Source organism: Canis aureus, chromosome 35, assembly GCF_053574225.1.
Source record: "Canis aureus isolate CA01 chromosome 35, VMU_Caureus_v.1.0, whole genome shotgun sequence".
Classification (NCBI taxonomy): Eukaryota; Metazoa; Chordata; class Mammalia; order Carnivora; family Canidae; genus Canis; species Canis aureus.
In genome coordinates this window covers 2,028,039-2,046,533 of record NC_135645.1, presented here as the reverse complement: position 1 = coordinate 2,046,533, position 18,495 = coordinate 2,028,039, and the positions used below count along the sequence as shown (strand labels likewise).

The 18,495-nt window shown below is 46.5% G+C and overlaps 1 protein-coding gene and 1 pseudogene across 9 annotated transcripts in view; one reads left to right on the top strand and one right to left on the bottom strand.

The window, feature by feature from the left end:
- The window catches only part of SLC51A (solute carrier family 51 member A), a 27,319-nt gene extending 8,824 nt beyond the window's left edge, over positions 1-18,495 (top strand). For 4 of the 9 annotated variants that reach the window (XM_077884285.1, XM_077884283.1, XM_077884282.1 and 1 more), the window contains 9 exons: positions 1,165-1,236; positions 1,843-1,937; positions 11,828-11,982; positions 13,475-13,548; positions 13,955-14,113; positions 14,686-14,797; positions 15,090-15,236; positions 17,318-17,423; positions 18,105-18,495. In XM_077884285.1, the coding sequence (XP_077740411.1) occupies positions 1,199-1,236; positions 1,843-1,937; positions 11,828-11,982; positions 13,475-13,548; positions 13,955-14,113; positions 14,686-14,797; positions 15,090-15,236; positions 17,318-17,423; positions 18,105-18,280 (1,062 nt within the window). In that variant the 5' untranslated portion in view covers positions 1,165-1,198 and the 3' untranslated portion in view covers positions 18,281-18,495. Of the gene's footprint in view, positions 1-282; positions 1,237-1,842; positions 1,938-11,827; positions 11,983-13,474; positions 13,549-13,954; positions 14,114-14,685; positions 14,798-15,089; positions 15,237-17,317; positions 17,424-18,104 lie in introns of those variants that run through there. The other 5 variants (XM_077884288.1, XM_077884287.1, XM_077884286.1 and 2 more) reach the window with 3 other exon arrangements.
- Positions 7,783-8,831, bottom strand: LOC144305450 (high mobility group protein B3 pseudogene; annotated as a pseudogene).

Below are 18,495 nucleotides of genomic sequence, written 5' to 3'. Positions count from 1 at the left end.
TGGTACCACACCAGTAACTGCTTCCTCTGGTTTTAGCTCCTCGCTAGCCCACAATCCACTCTCTTGACCCTCTCAAGGGCCCTTTTCTTACTCCCAAAACTCTTACCTGAGTCTCAGCAGAGCTCCTAACCTGGGTCCCTTCTGCCTCTCTCTACACTCTTCGTGGCTTTCTACCCAAGCTGGCGTTAGAACCTCTCCAAGCCTCAGTTTCTTTACCTGTAAAATGGGAATAAAGACAGTACTGATGTCCCAAGAGCAGTTGTAGGGTTTCCACGAGATAAGGAATACGCTGCATTTTCTACAGCACTGGGGGCACCCAAAATGCTCAACAAACATTTGCTACTGCTGTTAAGCTTTCACTAGTTCATCAGTCACGTGGCCTCTTCTAAAGAGCACTCCGTGGGTATCGGGCCCTGTGCCAGGAACCCAGGGGTACTGTGCTTGGGCTCAATGCTTTGAATCTACTTGGGGAGAGAAGAGAAATCACAAACAGGTAATTTGGCACAGCTTTTCGGAATCTGTCCAAAAGCTCTGAAATCTCACTCAGCAACTCTGCCCCTTACGTACACCTGCAGCTTTGCTACATACTTGGCTGCTGTTGGGCAGGATAAGCCCATCATCGAGATGAGGAGGGCTGAGATTTGGGAAACCCGCATGGGCCTCGTCTGGCTTTTCCAGCTGGTTCTCCCCTCTGCATGCCAGAACCACGGTGCCAATGCCACCGGGGATTTGGCATTGACTCAGCCAGGTTCTGGGAGACCGGATTTGAGGGCTGGTGGGACTGTAGGGAGGATAGACAACTTCATTCTACCACCACCCTAGATGATTCCTTAGAGGGGATGTAGGATGAGGGCTGGCAGGTGGCAAAGGGTGGCCAAAGGCACTCGTGGAGGGAGGAGGAAGGACCACACCTCGGGAGAGGGAGGAGTCAGGAACCAGGGAACTCAGCCAGCCAAGGGGATCAAATTCCTCTGGGGTGAACTCTGAGACAGTCTCTAGAGACCTGTGGGCAGGCGAAGTTTGAGAAAAGAGAGCCAGAGGGGAAGATCCTGTCTTTGCACTTACACGTGGCCCAGGTGTCGCTCTGACCAAGGCCAGCAGGCAGCAGGACCAGCGGGAGCCTCCCTCGGGGCCCTCACCTGCCTGCCCCTCCTTGCCCCTCAGAGCTTGCTGGGAAACCAGAGAGGGAGAGAAGACCATGGAGCCAGACAGGACTCAGATAAAGCTTGACCCCAGGTGAGTGAGGCCGGCAGGCCCAGAGCCAGGAGCCGGTTGCTAAGCAGTGGCCCCTAACACGCTGGCCGGTCCCTATCTCCTCGTCAGGGCCTCTGGTTCTCAGGACACAGAATGAGGCCGACTCAGAGTGGTCTGGCTGTCCTTGAGGTCCTGCGGGCCGGAGTGTGATCCTTCAGAGCCTTGGCTTTGCATCTCAAGTGGGAAGAGGAAAGCTCCAGAGGCAGGGGTGGTGTGGGGCAGGCACAGAGCCCCAGGCAGCAGGAGACTCAACCTTGGTGCTAAGGGACCACTCTTCCTCTGGGGCCCTGCTCTTTCTGGTCAGTCCCTGCACTGCTGCCCCAGTGGAAGTGGAGAGAACGGACTGTGGACTCTTTGGGCACCAAAGCCAGGCCTGTCATAGCCTGGGTGGCACCTGCCTTACACACTAGCCTGAGCTAATTTGTTATTTCCTCAAGAATTGGGGTGTCGAGGGGAAATGTACAGACACCCTGAACTCAGGAGGCTTTGAGGGAGTGTCAAATAATTGGTGTTCCTTCCGGTACTCCCCCACTCCCCTGTCCATGTCCCCAAGTCCCCATATTCTAGTGTAGGCTGGTGTCTCTACAGGTACACAGCAGATCTTCTGGAGTTGCTGACAACCAATTACAGCATCCCCTCCGCCTGCTTCTCTCACGCTCCCACTGCAGCCCAGCTTCTGAGGGGTGAGTCGGGGGCCCTCCCCAGAGGGAAATGAGAGATGAGCATCCCAGCAGGAAGCCAGGACAGTGGGATGAAGCTGAGGAGAGGTGGTCCTGAGCTGGCCAGCCTGGACAGGGTCTATCTCTCATGGTTGAGGCCTCAGAAAGAGGACCATGGCAACCTAGCCAGGGAGACAAAGCTGCGTGCTGGACCTCCCATGAATCCCAGCCTCAAGGCTCATTCACATTGCAGACACTGGCCTGGAGCATTTTTCAAACTCCAGAGCCATCCAGAGGATTCAAGATGGTGTCCATATGATCCAAGCCCCAAAGAATCTCCTTGGGGCCTGCATATAGCCTCTTCGGGAAAGTGTCCACATCATTCTAGAGAGGTGGTTTTTTTTTTTTTAAGATTTTATTTATTTATTCATGAGAGACACACACATACACAGAGGCAGAGACACAGGCAGAGGGAGAAGCAGGCTCCATGCAGGGAGCCCGACGTGGGACTCGATCCTGGGTCTCCAGGATCACACCCTGAGCTAAAGGTGGCGCTAAACCGCTGAGCCACCCAGGCTGCCCTAGAGAGGTGGTCATTATGAATAATGTTCTTAAAACAGGTGAACCTGGGGGCACCTGGGTGGCTCAGTCGGTTAAACATCTGTCTTCGGCTCATGCCATGACCTCGGGGTCCTGAATGGAGTCTGGGCATCAGGCTCCCTGCTCAGCGAGGAGCCGGCTTCTCCCTCTCCCTCTGCTTCTGCCCCCTGCTCATGCTCTCTGCTTTCAAATCAGTCAATCAATCAATCAATAACATCTTTTTTAAAAATTAGGTGAACCTGTAAAAGTATTCTGACAGTGTTGGCCAACTAGATCTTATTCTTATACTGAATTGCTTCTGAAAGTGAAAAGCAGAAGATGGGACCCAGTTTATTCCCTGGCCACCTATATGACAACCAAATGACCCGAGCATCTTCACAACTGTGGCTCCCATCTAGATTTCATTTTGTTTTCCTACTGCGTGATTAAGCACCTCTTAGACGTTGATGAATAAGAGTCTATGTCTCTATGGTATCTTTTTTTTTTTTTTAAGAATTCATTTATTTATTTGAGAGAGAGAGGGGAGCCTGATGCGGGGCTGGATCCCAGGACCCTGAGATCATGACCTGAGCCAGAGGCAGATGCTTAACTGACTGAGCCACCCAGGCACCCCCTCTACGGTATCTTTAACGTTTTTTCCCAACCTCCTTCCTGATGTTGTCACCTCAGTGAGCAAGCAGACTTTCTGAAACAGGATGTGGTTGGTCGAATCAGGAGGCAGGCACGGGCATGTGCTTGGACAACATTCAGTCTGGTTTCAGAGTGAATGACAACTGCCAGTGTCCAGAGAGGCTTTGCAGCTGTTCAAGGATTTGTGCCAGTAGGTAGCTGCTATATCCAGCTCTAGGAACCTCTTGCTTAGAGCGCAGCTTGTGGTGCAAGTGCTCCCTTACATTAGCAGTTGTCAACCAGAAGTAAATTTGTCCCCCAAGGAATTTCTGGCAACGGCTAGAGACCGTTTCAGTTGCCACAACTAGAGGGTGCCATTGGCATATAGTGGGGAGAGGCCCTGGATGCCGCCATGAATACAATGGAAAGCACCCCCCCACCCCAACCATAAGGAGTTACCTTGGCCAACGTGTCCATAGCGCTTTTTAGCCCGAGAAACCCTGCCTTACGCAGTAAACATGGATGTCACATTGCTTTGCTACAGATCGTGCAAATAGAAGCACCAGGGATGTTCAGGGCAGGGAGACCACTGTGGGTCTGATAGTGTAGCGAGCTGGGGAAGCAGGGGACAACCTGGAGGCCTGGCCAGGTGAGGTGCGGCCTGATGCGCGTCTGGCAGAGGGGCTGTACTTTATCCTGTAGACGGAGGGAGCCGCTGAGGGCCCTGAGATTGGGAGCGGCCGGACGGTGCTTCAAAATAATTAATCAGTAAACAGGGTGGACGTCGGGGAAGAGGGGCCGTGAGAGGCAGGGGTATACACTGGAGGTTGTCGCCCCAGCCCAGAAGGAGGAACAAGAGTCTGAGCCGGAACAGTGTCAGGGAAAGGGAGGGAAGGTCGGAGGACACAGGCAAGCCAAAGAAAGGGCAGGCCATCTGGGAAATAGCCAGATGGGGTGAGAGCGGGAAGGGGAGACTGTAAGCAGCACCCTGGGGATGTGGGCAGGGCGAGGGCAGTGGTGATGACCCTGAGAAACAGGAAAGCCAGGAAGATCTGAGGCTTTTGCCTGAGATCTGGCAAGACTAACCGCTGCACCTTAAATCAGATGCCATTTAAGGAGGAGCTATGGCGGGGGGAGGACTCCTGAACCTGTTCCTGAAATCCCTGTGATATGATTGCAATTACAATCCCTACAGGATTTTTTTTAAAAATGGACTCATCCAAACATTTCTGTGAAAGAGTGAAGTGCCAAGGAAAAGCCAAGACAGCTTTGGAAAAATGTTAAGGAGGGTACCTGCTCCACCAGGGATTAAGATTTATAATAAGACTAAGCAACAAGCAGTAAGTGCAAGAGGCCTAATAAGTAGATCAATGGAACAGAACAGAGTGCCTGGAAATAGAGCCCACTCGGGACGCACCCTGTGAAGGGATGCCACACACACTAGAGGGCAGAACAGACACTTTTGAAGCGATCTGGACAATTTGTGCCTATGGCGAATAAACCAATGTAAAGATAGCTCCAATGGCAGCTTTAATACGGGCAGCGAAAATACCTAAATGTAAAATGCAAATGTTTTTACAAAAGAAAATACAGAAAGATATCTTTATGATTGGGAGTAGAGAAAATGTCTTAAATAAAACGCAAGGAAGCACAAATGATTGTGGAGATTGACTCCGTAAGCAAACAAACTTCTCTACAGTTAAAAACACTAGAAGCAATGTTAAAAGCCAAACCACAGACTGGGAGAAGGTATTTTCAAGCCTAACTAACAAGGGATAAGTAGACAGTGTAAGAGAAATCACCCAATGCAAAGTGTGTAAAATATGGGAACAGACTGTTCAAGCAGAAGAAACCCAAATGACCAATATATGTACAAAAAGATATTCTAGGGGCACCTGGGTGGCTCAGCGGTTGAGCATCTGCCTTTGGCCCAGGGCGTGACCCTGGTCCCGGGATCGAGTCCCAGGTCCGGCTCCCCGCAGGGAGCCTGCTTCTCCCTCTGCCTGTGTCTCGGCCTCTCTCTGTGTCTCTCATGAACAGATAAATAGAATATTAAAAATAATACTCTATTTGGTTAGGAATTAGGGAGCCGTGCATGAAACAATATTTCACTACGGTGAATCTGAGGTGACAGCGAGGGCTCACGGACCACTGGTGGGAGTATAAGTGGGAGAGCCACGCGGAGAGTGATCAGTTCTCTGCAGCACTAGAGTCTCATCTCCTCCAGCTCAGAAAATCTGATTTTAAGTGTCCACATAAAATAACTCTCCCATATGTGCTAAGGAGACACGTCCAAGAATACTTATTGAAGCATTTGTTTGTCATAATGAAAATATATCATTATGAAAATAGATCATTATAATGATCATAATGAATATCAGAATATAATGAAAATAGTATCATGAAAACAATGTTGGGTGGAAAAAGCATTTTGCAGAATGAAGCCATCTAAGCAGAATCTTTATTTTTTTATTATTTATTTATTTATTTATTTATTTATTTTTTAAGCAGAATTTTTTTTTTTTTTAATTTTTATTTATTTATGATAGAGAGAGAGAGGCAGAGACACAGGCAGAGGGAGAAGCAGGCTCCATGCACCGGGAGCCCGATGTGGGATTCGATCCCGGGTCTCCAGGATCGCGCCCCGGGCCAAAGGCAGGCGCCAAACCGCTGCGCCACCCAGGGATCCCTTAAGCAGAATTTTTAAAGAAGGTTTTATTTATTTACTTGAGAGACAGAGAGCGGAGTGAGAGAGAGAGGGACAGAGAGCACGAGTGAAGAGAGGAGCAGAGGGGGAAGGAGAAGCAGGATCCCCGAGGAGCAGGGAGCCAGACCTGGGGCTCCATCCCAGGGCTCCACCCCAAAACCCCGGGATCCTGACCTGAGCCTCCAGCAGACTCTTAACCGATGGGGCCACCTAGGTGCCCCCATTTATGTAGATTTTGCAAAATGCAAAGCAATATAGCATGTTGAGAATGTACCTATGTTGTGAAAATTAAAACATAAGCAAAGAAGATACACACCACCTTCAGAACAGTAGTTCGCTCTGGGAGGTGAAGTAGGGAAGGGAAAATGATCCAGGAGGTATGTACGAGGGCCCTCAAATATATCTGTAATGTTTTATTTTTCTAAAAATAATTGTTGAAGCAAAATTGGCAACATTGTAACACTCTTTAAAATGGGTCACGGCAGGACGCTTGGGGGGCTCAGCGGTTGAGCGTCTGCCTCGGCTCAGGACCTGATCCCGGAGTTCCAGGATCGAGTCCTGCTGCTTTGGGCTCCCGAAGTATTGGGCTCCTGCATGGAGCCTGCTTCTCCTCCTTCTGCCTAGGTCTCTGTCTCTCAAGAATAAATAAAACCTTTAAAAATAAAATAAAATGGGTCATGGGCATATTCCCCCATGCTCTATTATTCTTTTTGAAATTTTTGTAACTTAAAAATTAATTAGAAATAATCATTTTTGACAGGCTGTGATGAAATGCTAGTTAAAAATGTACACAATTTTATAGTATAATTGCAGTAATACAATAGGTATGCCCTTTAACCAGGGTGGTTTTTTTTAAAGTTACTTTTTATTGAACAAATAATACATGCCAAGTGCTGTGCTAAGAGGTTAATGAGAGGATGAATAACCTGTCCAAGGTCAACAGCAAACAGCAAGTGGGACTTTAATTTGAACTCAGGCGTCTCTGACTCCAGAGCCTATGCCCTTCACTCCCATGAGGACAAATGTGCAAAAATGAAAATAACTTTTGGTTAGGAACTGACTGGCTGGAATTATGGGTGATACTCTTTCAAAATTGTAATGCTCTAATATTGTTTTCATTGTTTTAAAAAAAGTAATCTTTGCTATTTCTGACACAGTGGGAAATTTGCTAGTTGCTGAAGGTGTAATTGAATTCAAAATGGTCAGTTAGACAAGCATTTCCCAAAGTGTATCCCTCGGGATACTAACCTCAAGTAGTGCTTCATGAACACAGCATCTATCGAGATAAAAGTTTTGTAAAAGCTGTATTCTATAACTTCCACTAGGAAATTACAGTGTAAATCCGATTAAAAACTTGAGCATGGGAAGAAGCAGGTTTAATTTTGTGTAAGGAACTTCCAAAAATCCTCTGGCCATAGGATACTTTTGTCCCATAAAATCTGTTAAGATGCAGAAAACATAAGGTAGGGGACAATCTTCAAAGAAGATAAATGAGCTTCATGGAGAAGAATAGCATCAGGCTATGGATGCTAAGAAACTTCTCCCTTTCTTAGCCTTCCTGCTGTGGCAGTGGATATTATGTCCTGTAGATACTACAAAGAAGAGAACTTAGAGTGGCACAGCCAGCAGTTATAAGAGGCTGCAAAACCATGTCTGTACTGGACAGTCACATATGCCCCCACCCCAGCTTCATAAACTTGAACAACTTCTTAGGGTTGCATTTGATTGTTCCACATTTCCTTCCATAGCTATGTGAACACACACCAAGGGCTAGTGTGTCAAACACTTAAGAAGATGGGCTTCGCCAGAAACTCCTGCATTCAAGCCCAGTCCCATGACTTCCAGACTGAATGACATGGGCAAGGTGCTCAACTCTCTAAGCCTAGTTTCCTGGAAAAGCCTATGAAATGGAGATGACAATAGGAATTCTCCTTTTTTTTTTTTTTTTTTGACAGATCAACAGTTTTTTTAGTCGTCGTCGTCGTCGTCGTCCTCCTCCTCTTCCTCTTTGTCTTCTTCATCCTCTTCCACCTTTTTCCGGGCAACTTTTGCGGGACCTTTTGCACCATCAAACTTCCCTTTAGACTTATAGTCAGCGACATCCTTCTCATACTTCTCCTTCAGCTTGGCTGCCTTGTTGTAAGGCTGCTTCTCGCTGTCACTTAAGTTATTTCCACATCTCCCGAGCTTCTTCGCCACAACTCCAATGGAGATTCCAGGGTTTGTCGATTTGCTCTTGGGGCGGGATTCTGAGCAGAAGAGGAAAAATCCAGATGGTGGTCTTTTGGGGGCATTAGGGTCCTTCTTCTTCTTGCCTCCCTTAGCGGGTCCATAATCCTTCATTTCCCGATCATAGCGCACTTTATCTGCCTTGGCCATTTCATCAAATTTCGACTTCTCCTTTCCAGACATTGTCTTCCACCTCTTAGAGCACTTCTTGGAAAATTCAGCAAAATTGACAGGAACCTCTGGGTTTTTTCTTCTTATGTTTCTTCTTAAGTGTGAGGTTTATGTTTTTGGTTTATTTGGTTTTGGGGGCATCGGATTATATGTCCAATTGTTCCAGGACCATTTGTTGAAAAGACTTTGTTTTCCACTGAATTTCTTTTTGTATCTTTGTCAAGAATCAATGAGCCAGATTTGTACGGGTCAATGTCTGGACTTTCTCTTCTCTTCCATTGATCTGAGTCTCTCCCTTTACCAATACCACATCATCAAAGTTACTGTAGCTTGTATCCATCTTAAAAATCTATTAGTGTGATTCCTGTAACTTTATTCTTCCTTTTCAAAATTATTTTAACTTTTCTACCAATTTTGTCTCTCCATGTAAGATTTAGAACGAGCTAATATATACACAAGTGTTGTTGGGATTTTCATTGGAATTCCATTAAATCTATAAAGTTTAAGGAGAATCACGTATGATAGTGAGTCTTCTAAACCCTAAATGTGACTTGTCTCTCCATTTAGTTACATCTGTGGCTTCTGTCATCAGCATTTCATAGTCTAAGTATACAGATCCTGGACAAATTTTGTTGGATTTATAGCTAAGTATTTATTTTCTTGGAACTATTGTAAGTGGTATTGTTTTTCTAATTTTGGTTCCCAGTTGTTCCTTGCTGGTCTTGCTGGTCTACAGAAATACAATTGATTTTTGTGTGTTTAAAAAAAAAAGTTCTTTCATTCAACAAATGGCCACCATTGCTGTTCCAGGCACTTGGAGGTGGAACAGAGACCAAACAAGATTGACAAAGTCCCTGCCTTCCTGGAGTTTACTGGAAGGGGAGGACTAGGGCTGGGCAGCAGAAAATAGGCACCTAAATAAATATGTAACCAAACTCAGTGTTGGGGGCGGATGGGGGGCAGTGTCCTACTGGGCACTCAGGGAAGGCTGGCTGAGCAGGGGCATGTGAGCAGAGAGCTTGATGAGCAGAAGCCAGCCACTGGGAGCCCAGGGAGAAAAGCTGAATGGGCAGAAACCAAGTATCATCAAGTTCTGGGGGTGGCACAGCTTACGTGATTATTGGGAGGCTGAAGGAGTGGTAGGGAAATCCTCAACCTCAATAAACAGGGAAGAGCTGAGCTGCCGTCTTTGAGATTGAGGAGCACAGGGCGTGGGAGAGGATGAGGGATCAGCCCAGGAGACCAAGGGTCAGAGCCCAGGAGGGGGACTGTGGTTCTGGCAGTGGAGGGGGGTCTATGGCCATACCACCCTGAACGTGCCCGATCTCATCTGGCAGTGGAGGGGGGCAGCTTTTCAAAGAGGAGGGAGCAGTCAAGACAGTGAAGACTGAGAAAGTCTCTGGCCTTGAATGGCTTTGGAACCGCTCTCCTTTTACTCCTGGCTCTCCCTGAGCTGGTGAGGACAAGGGTCAAGCAGGGGTGGGCAAGTCCCTTCAGAAGAGGATGATTCAGCCTTCCCACAACAGACAGTGGTTTTTAGAAATCTGCTGAATTGGGGCACCTGGGTGGCTCAGCTGGTTGACCGTAGGACTCTTTTTTTTTTTTTTTTTAATTTTATTTATTTATGATAGGCACACAGTGAGAGAGAGAGAGAGAGGCAGAGACATAGGCAGAGGGAGAAGCAGGCTCCATGCACCGGGAGCCCGATGTGGGATTCGATCCCGGATCTCCAGGATCGCGCCCTGGGCCAAAGGCAGGCGCTAAATCGCTGCGCCACCCAGGGATCCCTGACCGTAGGACTCTTGATTTTGCCTCAGGGCTGTGATTTTAGTAGTGAGATTGAGCCGTGTTGGGGGGGGACGACTCCACACTCAGTGGAGGGCGGAGCACCCTCCGCCCCTCCCCACCTCGTGTGCTCTCTCTCTCTCTCTCTCTCTCACTCTCTCTCAAATAAATAAATATATTGTTTAAAAAAATCTACTGAATTAATTTGGGTTTCTGCCTATCTGGACTTACCTTTTGTGTGTATTTTCTTAACTAAATATTTTTATTGTAAAAATAATTCAGGTACAGTAAATCTGAAAATCCAGAAAAGTAGACAAAGGAAAAAACTATATTCCCATCACTCAGAGAGAGGCACTGCAAATATCTTGATGGTATTTCTTTCTTTCTTTCTTTTTTTTTTTGCTTTTACTTAACATTAGTCGAAATCATACCATACCTCCAATTTTATGTCTTGTTTTTGCTTTTTTTTATGTTAAAGATTTTATTTATTTATTCATGAGAGACACACAGAGAGAGAGAGAGAGAGAGAGAGAGAGGCAGAGACCCAGGCAGAGGGAGAAGCAGACTCCATGCAGGGAGCCCGACGTGGGACTCCAGGATCCCAGGTCTCCAGGATCACGTCTGGGCGCTAAGCCGCTAAGCCACCCCGGCTGCTCCCAATATTCTTTTTTATCTGCCAAAGAATATTCAATTAGCTCAGAACCCTTTCTTGAAAAAAAAAATCTTTTTTTCCCATAAATTGTAGGAGAATTTTGTCATAAGTCAGATGACTATATATGTGTGGGTCTATTAATAATTTTTTTGTTTTTTGAGTGCTAATGAGTTTTTTAAAAATAGTACACATTCTTCACAAAGATTTTGAGGTAGCATCTCTGAGGGTAGGACCTGGACACCTAGCTTTTAACAACTGCTCCCTGCTCAGTGAGGAATCTGCTTCTCCCTCTGCCTCTCACCCTGCTCATCCTCTCTCACTCTCTCTCAAATAAATAAAATCTTAAAAAAAAAGAAAACTATTCAAATGATTGCAATAAACACTAAAAAAAGTTACTGGACCACATTTAATGTAAGACTAATTATAAGGCCAACACGAGTCAAAAGTCCTTGGAATCTTTACTTGTATCCATTTCTCTTTTGTTAAAATCCCTTCCTAATGTCCCAGTTTCATGACATAATTTTTGTAATCAAATTTAAACAGCTCTAAAGTATACCATTAATTACATTCTGCTTTAATTATAATGTTAATTGGTCCACGTCCGCTAGCATGACACCTTTCACTGGGAAGTAGTAAAGTTAAATAGGCACTGCCAACCTCTTAATTCAAAAAAATATTTTTTTAAAGATTTTATTTATTTATTTCTGAGAATACACAGAGAGGAGAGAGAGAAGCAGAGACACAGGCAGAGGGAGAAGCAGGAGCCATGCAAGGAGCCTGACATGGGACTTGATCCCGGGTCTCCAGGATCAGGCCCTGGGCTGAAGGTGGCGCTAAACCACTTGAGCCACCAGGGCTGCCCCTTAATTCAAAATGTTTGCTAATGAAGTGAAAGCTTGTTGGGTGTCTATCTCCTGGTTGAACTAAGCCTTACCATGCCTAGAATTAGTCTCTCATCCATGTAGAAGAATGACTACTTTTCAGCTCCGTGTTGGATACCCTAAGTCTAAGAGAATGCCATTCTTCTGCATGGGTGGGAGCCTAGACCAGATAATTCTAGATACAGCAAAGCAATTTAGATCCAAATGAAGAAGCCCATATCTGCTTCCCCTCAGTCCTGGACTTTAGCTCAGGAAAGTCTGCCCTTTCTTCCCGCTTTAGCACTGGGCCCTGAGGAAATTGCCCTGACCATCATTATGACTTTGTTCACCCTGGGCTCGGTCGTCATCTTCCTGGAGGATGCTGTCTACCTATACAAGAATACCCGTTGCCCCATCAAGAGGAGGACTCTGCTCTGGGGCAGCTCTGCACCCACGGTAAGGGCCTTGTAGCTGCCCTTTGGGAGGAACTCAACAAGACAGAGCAACCATTTTGAGAATTCCTCTAAACTCAGCAATTCAAGTTGGCAAAGGGTTGCCTGCTTTTACCCTCTTAGAAGGTTAAGAGGAGTTGTAATGTGATTTCCATTTGCAGTCAGGACCCTATGCTTGGAAGGCCAACGGGCAGTGGGACAGGGAGCTTGAATTCTTAGAGCCAAGAGACAGCTGGAGAAGCTGCTCAGCCACCAGCAGCCGCACTCACTACTTTCCACCACACTATTACTGTTAAAAGCAGGCTTCTTTCCTGGACAGGAAAGCAGTGTTCCTCAGAGGGGAAAGAGGGAAAGATTTTTTTTCCTCCATGGGGACATATTCAGCTCTCCCCTTACATAGTAGATCTTTTTAACTCACTCTCACAGACATTATATACGTCTCTGGCTTGCTCCCAGGCCATAAGACTGGATTTCGTTTCCTCCGTGGTAAGGTCTGCGTGTGTGTGTGTCTGGGTTAGAAAATGGAGCCCATGAGGTCCTTTTTTTTTTTTTTTTTTTTTTTTAGCAGAGGACACTCAAGTCCTCAGAGATGCTCTAGTAACATGCGATGTTGAAATGGAAGGGTTGGATCTTGACTCACTCCCTCCTAAAAATGAACTTACCTACACTACTCCAGGGATAAAGGATGAGATAGTCTTCAGAAGAGTGCGTGACTTGGAACGCCTGGGTGGCTCAGCAGTTGAGCATCTGCCTTCAGCTCAGAGCGTGATCCTGGAGTCCCAGGATTGAGTCCTGCATCGGGCTCCCTGCGAGGAGACTGCTTCTCCCTCTGCCTGTATCTGTCATGAATAAATAAATAAAATAAAAATCTTAAAAAACAAAAAAGAGCACCTGACTTGAGGTGACCTGCTGTCTCTAATCCTAGATATAGAAGACACTGACCACTGAATTTTTTTTTTTTTTTTTTTTTTTAGGATTTTATTTGGGGCACCTGGGTGGCTCAGTGGTTGAGTGTCTGCCTTTGCTCCGGGAATGATCCTGGGGTCCCGGGATCAAGTCCTGCATCAGGGTCCCTATAGGGAGCCTGCTTCTTTCTCTGCCTGCATCTCTGCCTCTCTCTCTCTCTCTCTCTGTATGTCTCTCATGAATAAATAAACAAAATATTTCTTATTTATTCATGAGGGACACACAAGAGACAGAGACATAGGCAGAGGGAGAAGCAGGACCCCGGGGATCACCTTCTGAGCCGAAGGCAGATGCTCAATCACTGAGCCACCCAGGTGCTCCCTGAACACTGAATTAAAAATAAATAAATAAAAACAAACCCAAAACTTAAAAAAATTAGTTGATTTATTTTTCCAGCTGACCACTTTTAAGTAATGATGCCTCACATGTTCAGGTTTTGCCTCCTTGAGCCCTTGCCACAAAAGGTTTGAGAGGGTGAGCACAGAGGCTCCCTTCTTGCCACAACCAGCTTCTTGCTTCTCTCCAAGTAGGTGGTGTCTGTGTTCTGCTGTTTTGGTCTCTGGATCCCTCGTTCCCTCATGCTCGTGGAAATGGCCATAACCTCGTGAGTGTCCTGCCCCGCCCCCAGCTCTGAGCTGGGTACCCTTTTGCTCCACACTCACCCAGGACTCCAGAGTCCATCTCTTCTTTTATCCCAGATCCCTTCCACAAATCCCTGCAACCACTGGGATGGAAACTTGCTAATCAGGTTGAACTTCTTAAACTTCTGGTGCTCTCCATCCTGTCAACCATTTTGCTCCTATGGGCCCCAATTCCCCTCTCTCTCAGCCCCTAGACCCTGTCCTCTCTCTCCCTCTTGCTGGGTCACATGGTCTGAATGCGTGAGCCCTACTGTGACCCCCTCAGTGAGCACCCCCTCTGTTGCACCCTTTCCAGTCTCTTGGTGTGTGGTGTCCTCTCAGCTGGCTGCCACCTCCCACTCTGTGAGGCCACCTCTGCTCCCACTCCAGGTTTTACTCGGTATGCTTTTACTTGATGATGATGGCCATGGTGGAAGGCTTTGGTGGGAAGGAGGCAGTACTGAGGACACTGAAGGACACTCCAATGATGATCCACACAGGTCCCTGCTGCTGCTGTTGCCCCTGCTGCCCTCCACTCATGCTCACCAGGTAAGGTGGGAGGGAGAGGCTCCTTCAAAGAACAGGTTGGCCTCTACCTGCACTCTCCCAAGAGCCTCTCCGGCCCCCTCAGCCCTGCTTCAAGCCTCTTGGGATCAGGCTTGTATGGAACAAAGCCGGTGATGAAAGGGTGGGCATCCCACAGCCAGCATCCACACATTGGGCACCCGTTCAGGGGTGAGGATGGCAGAGGGAGGAAAGAGAACTCCAATTTCCATCATTTAAGCTCACTGCTGCCTACAAACTTTAGCTACATGGAGTAAAGTGGACTTTGGTCTACATACTTGTCCCTGCTGTCCATTTTGGTTGATGAGGCTGGGGTCAACATTCTGATAGTTCCTGCTCAAAAGGCAGAATTCTGGTCTGGGGCTGAGGGGGAGGCAAGACGAGGGTTCCCAGTGTTCTCAACATTCCGGCTTCTTCCTATATCCCCATCCATTTAGCCATTTTGTTATCTATTATGGCAGCCAAGCCTCAGCTCAAGGAGCCCAGGTGAGGGAGGTGGAAGGTGTTCTTGAGGTGCAGTTTGTGGGTTCATGTTTCTAATTCTCCTTTTCCTTCAGGAAAAAGCTTCAGCTGCTGATGTTAGGCCCATTCCAGTATGCCTTCTTCAAGATAACACTGAGCCTGGTGGGCCTGTTTCTCATCCCCGATGGCATCTATGACCCAGCAGATGTAAGCCAGGAGCAAGGGGCAGCAAAGTTCCAGACTCACTTAGTACCTCTGAGCTCTGGAAGGAAGAGCCAGAGCCAACATCCCCTGCAATGGGGCCCCATAGACAGGGGAGGCCCCGCAATGTGTGGTTGTGGAAAAGTAGAGGCTTGGAGACTCTGGTGGGGGAGAAGAGTGTGGAATAGGCCAAGGCTTTGGGGCTTTTTTCATTACCTTTCCCACTGTGGAAGAGGAGAAATAGGAGGAGGAGAAAAGGCTTGCCTCCCTCACGGACTACTTTCTGATCTGCCACCAGATTTCGGAGGGGAGCACAGCTCTGTGGATCAATACTGTGCTTGGTGTGTCCACCCTGTTGGCTCTCTGGGCCCTGGCCATCATTTTCCATCAAGCCAAGATGCACCTGGGCGAGCAGAATATGGGAGCCAAATTTGCCCTCTTTCAGGTAATTATACCCTGAGAGAGAAAAGATGGGTAATTTTAGAGCTACGAACAATTAGGGTTAGGAGGTGAGACTAATAAAGACCAAAAGTGGGTCTGGGAATCTTCTTAAGCCCAGGTTTTCTATGAGATTTAGAAAATGTCGCCTGTTCCTTCCCAGTTTTTGCTTTTCTGTGCTGTAGTAGTTTCTTGGTGCTGTCCTCACAAAGTATCACAAACTGGGTGATTTAAAACAACAGAAATGTATTGTCTCAGTTTTGGAGGCTAGGCGTCCAAAATCAAGGTGTCCACCAGGCCATGCTCCCTCTGAAACGATAGGGGAGATTTCTTCCTTGCCTCTTCCTGACTTCCAGCGGTTTGCCAGGAATCCCTGGCTGGCAGCTGCATCACTGATTTTGCCTCCATCACGACATGGCATGTGTCTCGTGTCTCTTTCTATCTTCTTATAAGGACAACAGTATATCAGAATAAAGATCCACTCTCCTCCAGCACGACGTCACCTTAACTAATGACACCTAATTATGCGGTTTCCAAATATGATCACATTCTTGACACCTAATTATGCGGTTTCCAAATATGATCACATTCTGTACTTAGGTACCGGGGGTTAGGACTTCAACATACCATTTCAGGGGACCCACTTCAACTCATAAAATGTGTCTTATCGACCTTAAATTTTTCTACCTTTCCTTTTTTTCTTTTTTCTACCCAGTACTTCCTAAACTCATCATAGTTATGAACTACCCACACCACACGTTAGGGACTTTTCATACCTTACATCTAAATTTTCACAATAATCTTACGAGTCATTATTATTTCTATTGTACCAATGAGCCTTGCTCAAGGTACGTAGGTATGGGGCTAGAATTTAAACCTCCATCTGTCTGACTCCCAAATCCGCATTCCTTATCAGGTTGCCTCTTCACCTGCACACCTTCTGAAAGTTCTCTGCAAGGCATGTTTGTTCACTTTTGACACTTTCCATTCTCTAAGCCCAGAGAACTTTCACCAAGTGCGATGCCTTCTGGCCCAATCTTGTTTTCCTTCTCTCTCTATTCCTTCTGTTCCTTTGCTAGGCCCTTCTATTCCCATGGCCTAGTGACTGCGCTATAGTTAACAGTGTGATTTCGCATAAATTCTCATTTGATCTATGCAGATGCCTCTGAAATGTGGATTTCTGGGCAAATAGTAGGTAGAATTGAAGAAGAGAGAGGCCAGAAGAGCCAAAATGAGACAGGGACTGAAAGGGCAGAAAGGATCTGGGCCCCAGAAGCTCTTAGGGTCACGCCACAAGGTCAAAGCTCTGTGACTGCCGAGCCCGCCAGTGACTATCATGGGGAAGCCTGCACATGCTGAGTCTGCCTTGAAGAGGCTGATGCTTCAGAAAAGTGCACTCAGCGAGGGCAAGTACTAAGACAAATGGTGTTGCTGGAGCCTCTGGACAGATTCTTTTTCTTATTGTATTAAAATACACATAACATTAAAATATATATAAAATTTACCATTTTAACTATTTTTAAGTGTACATTTCAGTGGCATTAACTGCATTCACATTGTTGTTCAATCATCACCACCACCAACTTCCAGAATTTTTTCGCCTTCTACACAGAAACTCTGTACCCATTGAACATTAATTAATTCCCCTTCCCCCTTCGGCCTAGCCCGTGGCATGGTAGAGATTTTTCAAAGAGCACCTTCATGGCCAATTGCCCATCATTCTAGGAGCAGGGATCTCAGGTCCTTGAGCCAGATGGAAATAGTCTTCTCTAACCATCTACCTTTTTCATCCATTGAGTGACTATTAGTAGCCACGGCTGAGATAGGGAAATAAACATGGATCCCCGATTAGTCATTGTTTCTTGTCACCAATTCTCATAAAATATTGGGTAGAAGACAAGACTGTAATTTGCCTACAGATTAAAACTCCACAAAATTTTACTCAAGTGAGTTTCAGCCCTCTGTAAGTACACAGACTGCAAGTCCAGCAGAATGGATTGTGGAGAGACAAGCACAGCAGAGGGGCAGCTGGCCCCAGTGCCACTGGTACTGGGCCAATCCTGCCCTTGTTTCTCTTCTGTTCTGCAGACGCTCCTCATCCTGACTGCTCTGCAGCCATCCATCTTCTCCGTCTTGGCCAGCAGCGGGCAGATTGCTTGTTCACCTCCCTTTTCTTCTAAAATCAGGTCTCAAGGTGAGCACATGAGTTCCTCTCATTCCAGAATGAGAGAAGGGAGGGTCAGGGAAGAGATGACCTTAGAATAGAAGCTGGGCAAGCCTGGTTTCTGCTCAGAATACTCAAAGGGAAATCCTAGTGAGGTTATAAGAAACAGTGACTTCTCTGACCACACAGAGGAGACCAGCAATCCCATAGCTTGAGGCCAGTCCTCATGTGCAACCCAGGAAGCCATCCTCAGCTTCTGGGAGAGTAATGGGTAGGGTCTGAAAGCAGGAAGTTATACTGATTGGGGTGCCTGGGTGGCTCAGTTGGTTAAGTGCATCTGACTCATGACTTCAGGGTTGTGGGATCAAGCTCCATGTTGGGCTCCACACAAGCATGGAACCCACTTGGGGTTCTCTCTCTCCCTCTGTCCCCCCACTCACTTTCTCTCTCTCTAAAAAAAGGTCACGCTGATAAAACACACCAAAAAATGGGGCTTAATGCTAGCCTCAGACTGCAGAAGTTAAAGCCAAGTTCTGGTTCTGGCTCTACCATTAATCTGCTATGTTACTTATGAAAGCTTAATATCTCTAGGTTTGGTTTGAGGACAAATTGGAGAAAGTGTTGCTCAACTCATATGCCAGGGCTACTAGTGGGATACCATCTATACAATTTAGCATAATTCATATTATATCAATTCATTGCATGCTACAGTGATGAACTGCCACCTGCTCGTACTGGAGACTTTTCTAATGACTGTGCTGACACGTGTGTACTACCGAAGGAAAGACAGTAAGGTTGGATATGAGCCTTTCTCTTCCTCAGACCTGGATTTGACCTCAAAGTCCAAGATAGATGGTTTGGACATTGAAAGAGACTCTACACATTAAATGGGCACAGGATTTCCTCACTGTCCCTCAACCTTGACCAAATGGAGATGAATTCATTTTCAGCACCAGCTGGCGGATTACATTTGACTATAGGGGCAAAGGAGAATTATGGAATAGGAATTCCATAATAATAGGCAATTATTTTGGATCTTGCCTGGAGAAGTTATTTTAAGTTTTATAATAAACAGGATAGAGTTTAAAATTCTATAATTGCA